At 54.8% G+C, this 6,428-nt stretch overlaps 2 protein-coding genes across 2 annotated transcripts; one reads left to right on the top strand and one right to left on the bottom strand.

Annotated features, from left to right (window-relative positions):
- Positions 1-417: 417 nt before the first annotated feature.
- On the top strand, positions 418-4,283 carry N656DRAFT_802464 (uncharacterized protein; the record flags this gene model as incomplete). The annotated part of the gene is made up of 2 exons (XM_064818246.1): positions 418-3,414; positions 3,480-4,283. The coding sequence occupies 2 exons, from the start codon at positions 418-420 to the stop codon at positions 4,281-4,283; spliced, it is 3,801 nt and encodes a 1,266-aa protein (XP_064665277.1).
- Positions 4,284-4,825: 542 nt separating this feature from the next.
- Positions 4,826-5,625, bottom strand: N656DRAFT_802465 (uncharacterized protein; the record flags this gene model as incomplete). The annotated part of the gene is made up of 2 exons (XM_064818247.1): positions 4,826-4,884; positions 4,986-5,625. 2 exons carry the CDS (start codon positions 5,623-5,625, stop codon positions 4,826-4,828), a joined length of 699 nt encoding a protein of 232 aa, XP_064665278.1.
- Between the last annotated feature and the right edge of the window lie 803 nt (positions 5,626-6,428).

Raw genomic sequence — 6,428 nt, forward strand, 5'->3', positions numbered from 1 at the left:
GACGCGCTTCAATTATAGTGCAACGCGCTGCTGCTGCAGGTCGCGGGTGCAGGAGCGACCATGATACAGTAACTTACAGCACCGCACCTGACATACTCAATACTCAGATTCTTTACCTCAACTGGATCTTTTGCGAATAACTTCAACCTACCACCACAGATAATCATTGATAACTCACCAATCTTTCTCTGCTGGCCCCAGAGGATTCCCCCTAGTGCTGCCTTGCGTGCCATATTCCCAGCATCATGATAACTCAACAGTTTCTCCCTGCGCAACTCTAGCACACGCTTTGAACATCGCTGTGTTGTAGGTTCTCAATCGCGTTCCCAAGACTGAGACCTTTAGGAATAGAGCAGAGGCTAATTGGTTGCGGTCGCAGGGCTTACCCCATCCATGGGCTCCCTAGCGGTGCTCGCGATGGCCGAGAACGCCGCTCCGACCGATGCTCCTCCTCGACGGCCATTGCATCCTTTCTTCGCACAGAATCGCCCAGTTACGCCAACCGTAGTCAAGCCCGCTGTGAATGGCACATCAGTGACCGAGGACGATCCTGACTTGCGCCATAACACGACAGTAGGCGACAAATCGAAGGGAGACGCCGTGTGTGACTCGCCAACGCGCCCTCTCAAACGGCATAAAGCGGACAAAAAATTGAATGGTGATGAGGAGCAGAGAAAAGCACGACCAAGGAAGCGAACAAGACAATCAGTTGGTGGAGGCATTGCCGGTCATTTTGTGAAGCTCAAAGGCGGGAGTGAGAATACAGCGCAGATTTCAGTTCCCGACACCTCGGTCGTGGCAGGTGGGATCACTCCAGACTCCTCGAACCAGGCCGCTCCCGGCGCCGACATTCCACATGCACAGCGCCTAGGGAATGAACAACCCACAAGCAACCCACCCGAAAGCAATGACCATGTCACGGAGCGGGCTGCGGTGCTCCCGGCTACAGCAGCCAGCTCGCCAGCAAAACCAAAAAAGCTCTTGCAATTCAACCCAAAAACCGGCACCATTGGCTCGCCCCCAAAGCCAAAAGAGCGCAAGTCTTTAGGAACAGAGCCTGCTGGCGATGGCGAGAGAAAAAGACGTGGCAGGAAGCCATTATCAAAGATTGTGCGCATTGCCTACGGGACTGACTCGGAGTCTCGCACAAGGATAGCGGAGCGTATCAATGGCATCCTGCACAACCAGCACCCTGGTGCTCCGGCAAGTTCGAAGCAAGCTGCTGCGTCTCCTGTGCCTGCCAAGCCAGAACCAGTCTCAAAGCCCTCCAAGGCGACTCATCCCTTCTTCTTGGGTCCGGCCAAGAAGACCGATTCGACCCCTCATGATGACAAAATGAATAAGCCAACTTCGTCTCCCACTCGGCTGGGAACGAAGAGATACAGCTCGACACCTTGCTCACCTAGGAAGTCTCGCACCAGCCTGACTTCGAGGAGTCTACTGCCTCAATTTGGCATCAAGAATGTTGGGCTAAAATTCCCTGGCGCCAGACTGCCAGCATGGCCATGGCAAGACATGGTGCATGTGCGTGGTGAGCAGCCCTCGGCAGAAGGTATAATAGATCAGTCAATATCACTCCCTTCCCGGAAATCCAAGGGCCATGCGGTAGAAGTTCCACAGACCGAATCAGTTCTCAATCTCATCACCCAGTCCATGGAAATCCCGGCCATTGCAGAATCCGTTCGAAACATCTACACCGATCATATCATTCCTCCACCGCCTGAGCTTCGCCTTCCCCAGAAACACTTTGAAAGCGGAAGCAAGCTACAGATTCGGGTACTCCCTGAACTCAGAACTCTCCAGCCCCACTTGTTCAAGAAGAAGCCGACTCAGGGCCAGCGGCCAGTCGAGGGAAGTGAAAATAAGGCCCAGGCTCCCCGACAACTCGCACGCCTATTCGATTCGATCGCTACGTCGTTATCCGCATTCGACAGATCGCAGTGTGAGACTGCTAACTGGGCTCACAAATATGCACCAATAAGCGCTGCCGAGGTTCTTCAATCCGGACCTGAAGCATTTCTTCTGAAGGATTGGCTTCAAGCGTTGACGGTGCAGTCGGTAGACACAGGCCCGGCGGAAACCGAAAGCTCAAAGACTGGGTCAAAGGCAAAAGGTGCAGGTGCTGGGAAGAAGAAGCGGCGGAAAAAGCTGGATGGATTCATCGTCTCTAGTGAAGACGAGGACTACGAGCTGAATGAGCTGTCAGATGAGGATGACAGCTGGGCTCCCAGCGGCAGCCGGGGCATTCTCAGAAAGACGGTCGTCAGGTCCGTCAATGCAAAGGGAAAGGATGGCGACAGGACTGCAAACACGTTGGTTATCAGCGGCCCGCACGGGTGCGGTAAGACCGCCGCAGTCTATGCGGTTGCAAAAGAGCTGGACTTTGAGGTCTTTGAGATCAACTCAAGCAGCCGAAGAAGCGGAAAAGACGTCCTGGAAAAGATTGGTGATATGACAAGGAATCATCATGTCCAGCAGCATCAACAGGCTAGTGCGGAAGACGATCAGCACCGGATCGCGGAAGATGAAGTTGCCAACGACATCAAGTCAGGCAAGCAATCCACCATGAATGCATTCTTCAAGCCCAAACCAGGCGGCACAAAACCAAGCGTTGTCAGGCCGAAGCAGTCGACGAAAGCCTCAGCACATCGACCACAAAACGAAACGAAGAAAGAGCCCGCCAAAGCCCAGCGACAGTCTTTGATCCTTCTGGAGGAGGTTGACATTCTATACGAAGAGGACAAACAGTTCTGGACGACGATTGTCAGCCTGATTGCGCAGGCGAAGCGGCCCTTCATCATGACCTGCAACGACGAAACTCTGGTGCCCCTTCACACCTTGAGGCTTCACGGCATCTTTAGATTCAGCACCCCACCACGAGACCTTGCAATCGATCGTCTAATCCTCATCGCAGCGAACGAAGGGCATGCGATCACACGACACGCAGCGGAGCATTTGTACGTTTCTCGCAACTGCGATCTGCGAGCTGCAACAATGGACCTCCAGTACTGGTGCCAGATGGGAGTGGGAGATCGTAGGGGCGGCTTTGACTGGTTCTATCCCCGCTGGCCGAAGGGCGTTGACCTTGATGAGAGCGGAAGGGTCGTCAGGGTCGTCAGCCAGGGAACCTACCTCCCTGGAATGAACTTTCTAGGGCGAGACAGCATTGTCGACCCCAAAACTACTCCAGGCCTTGTTGAAGAGGAGATTATGAGTCAGGCCTGGGAGTCATGGGGCCTTGATGTCGGGCACTGGCAGGATTCAATTGGAATGGAGCCATGGGCTGAGGGTTTGCAGCAGGCTGTTGCTACCCCAGGCGGCCGGTTGCGTACTTTGGTAATTTATGACGATCTGGTTGAGGCGATGAGTGCGGCAGACATATTTTCATGCCACTCGTTTGCCGAGTTCAAGCGGGTAAGTTCCTGACATTGTGACGCGAGTGTGACCAAAGACTGATTGATGGTGTCGCTTGTTTTTAGGCAGGAATTGATCCCACCTACCCCGAGCAGCCCATTAAGACTCAAGAGGATTATGTCCTCGGATTCACACACCTCGATACCCCTTCCGTGACACATTACGATTCTTTGGCCACATCGATTGCTCTCACCACGAAGTCTCTTGCAAGATGTTGTCTCCAGGACTCCACCGAGAAGCTCCAAGGTCACCCGGAGCCTGCGCTTCAACCCCTTGATGAAGATAGGATCATCGACTACATGCAAACGAGCTTTTCGTTCACTCCGCCCGGAGCCCCAGCAATTGATCGCATGGACTTTTCCTTTGCTTTCGACCCGATTGCCGCCGCCGACGGTGGCCCACTTCAGTCGGGGCCGTATCTAGAGCCTTCGGTCTTTGACCGTACTTTGACGCTCATTGCACTCGATGTGGCGCCGTATGTTCGAGGCATTGTTGCCTACGATTCACAGCTTCAGAAGCAGCGGCTCAGATTGAGCAATCTGGTGAGCGAAGGCGGCGGCTCAAAGCGAATGCGCACCACCAGGGCGGCCTTGTCGGCCTTGGAAGGTGGTTCAAGAAGCACCACGCGGGGTGAAAAGTGGTTCAAAGCCGACCTCAACCCATACTTGGTCGCCAAAACTGCCGGAGTAGGGTGGGATAAGTCTGGTGAGGATGGGGCGCGATTGGAGACGGAGGAAGAGTCTCTGCAGAGCTCTCCCAAGACAATGTCGGACTCGTCTCCGAGAAGGACACCGAAAAGGGTTGCTCGTAAGAGCAGGAAGCGGAAGATGGTAGTTCGGGAGGATGACAGCGCTGACGAACTGACCTAGATTGGCCACGTTTGGTCTATTGGTATCTTGCACTGGGGTCTTTGGGCCGCTTTTTTCCGGTTGATCCTCATAGAACTGAAAAGACTGGTAGAGCAGGCAGGGGCATATAAGCTACTAGCATATTTGCGCAATTTGAAGCCATTGATCTCATGATGCCGGTGTCTGTTGATTGCATTGAGTTCCACCCTGGACTGAGTGCATGACCATCTGTGGGGAATGAGCTTGTCTAGCTCTGTAAGTAGTATGCTCACATGCGCATTACTCAAGTGGACAAAAGACAGTGTCTCATTAACTGCCACAGTGTTCTTATCAGGCCGGACCCAACGGCCGTTGGCAATAACCACAATCGTAGCCTACCTACTCTGTACGCCTCACTCGAGGTTCACCCCGGCCAGCATCAATCGAAGCCACCCCCGACCTTCCACGTGCTGCCTCTCGGGAACACAGGTGCAGGGATTGAGAAGAGGGAGCTTTGCCCGGACCACAGTGATCATCATCAGCATCATCCTCCCGTCATCACCCCAGTCAGAAGAAATCCCTTCTCAAGCCCCCTCTCGAATTGTGAGGTCGATCTCGCTGTCGAGGACCGCCGTGTAGACGGCTGCCCGAAGTTAGACGCCGCATGATGGTCATGTAGGAGATATCGCCCCTGCAGGGCAGGGGCGGAAGGAGAGTAGTCTACATCGGTAGGGTGTCTTTGACGGGATGAGGAGCTGCCGCCGCGGCTGTTGCTGTTGGTGGCAGCGCCATACCCGTCTACGCTCCGGCTGCTGTAGCGTGGGCGTGGGGAAGGAGGTTGGGAGCGGTACTTGTACACTTCCCTGTCCTCGTTGGCTGTGGCTCTAGACTTGGAAGAGGGGTAATACCCTCCCCTCCCTTCTCCTTCACGGTCACGGTAGCTGTCGTAGTCTCGCAATGCATCCTCCTTGCCAAACGCGTCGGACGCAGTCGAGGGCTCCCTGTTGCTGCGGTTCATGCTGCTGCTGCGACGGTCGGCCCGGCGGGCGCTCATTTCAGCCTTTTCCGCTTCGCGCCGCTGCTTGGCCCGCCTGGCGTGGTCTGACAGCTCCCAGTCCTCCTTTTCGCCCTGCGGGAACCCCTTGGGCCAGAACCGGTGGGCAAGCCATGAAGCGGCCGCTATGGAGCCCAGGAAGACGAAGGGGATCTTGTATTGCGAGTCGTCGTCGTCCTTGCGGCTTCTATGCTTGGGTGTCTTGCTGCCGAGGCTGGTGTTGCTGTTCCGGGCAGAGCTGGGGTGGAAGTGTGATGTCGACAGGGGTAAAGGGGTACGATGCAAGGGAAAGCGGGCGGGCGTCTGGGGAGGGCTGTGGTATGTGGGCATTGTGGCCGTAGACGGCGCCAGATAGTGCTGAAGAATACAAAGGCGGAGATAGAATGATATAGCGAGCTAGGGTAGCCCACCTCCAGAGGCGTGTCATGACCGGCAAGTCGCTTGACGAAGCCATCAGGTTAGATCGTCCCGTTATATTGGCGGTCATTGTAGGAAGGCGGATGCGAGCTGTCGGGAGCACAAGCCCAGATGCCTCTCAGAAGAAAGTGGAAGAAGAGGAATAACGACACAACACCTGACCACAGACAAGCACCCGAAGGGTCGAAGTCGGCAGGTAAGCCCTCAAATGTTGGGCGCGCTCTAAAACGGGGCACCGAGGTTCGGTGACTGCTTCGAGGAAGCACTCAGCAGCAGGTGAAACATAGCTTGCGCAATGCAAGCACTCGCCACATGCTGTGCGTCATGGTATCTTCCCGAGGCATATTTGCCCACCTAGTGAAGGGGAATGGCGAAGAGCAACCGTTGACCCCGATCCAGCAATGCGGCCTGGATGAAGGCCAGAGGGGATTGGGCGAACTAGAGACGGCACAGGCGACGTGGTAAAGTAGAGCGATGAACAAGCTTACCTATTCGGCCAAACTGGGAAGCATAGGTTTAGGGAAGTCCAGGTATAACGCATTTGCTTGAGAAGAGTAGACGTCGGTGTGTGTCCTGGGAGACCCAGGTACTGTATATACATAGGATTTATGGAATTACAGCGCTCGTTTGGCGGAAGTGTGCTAAAACCTAAAACTATAAAACTCATTTTTATTCGCCTATACCCGGGTTGGCTTTGGGAAGCCTAAGGTTTTGTA

The sequence above is a fragment of the Canariomyces notabilis genome, assembly GCF_033297395.1.
Source record: "Canariomyces notabilis strain CBS 508.74 unplaced genomic scaffold N656scaffold_39, whole genome shotgun sequence".
NCBI classification, from domain to species: Eukaryota; Fungi; Ascomycota; class Sordariomycetes; order Sordariales; family Chaetomiaceae; genus Canariomyces; species Canariomyces notabilis.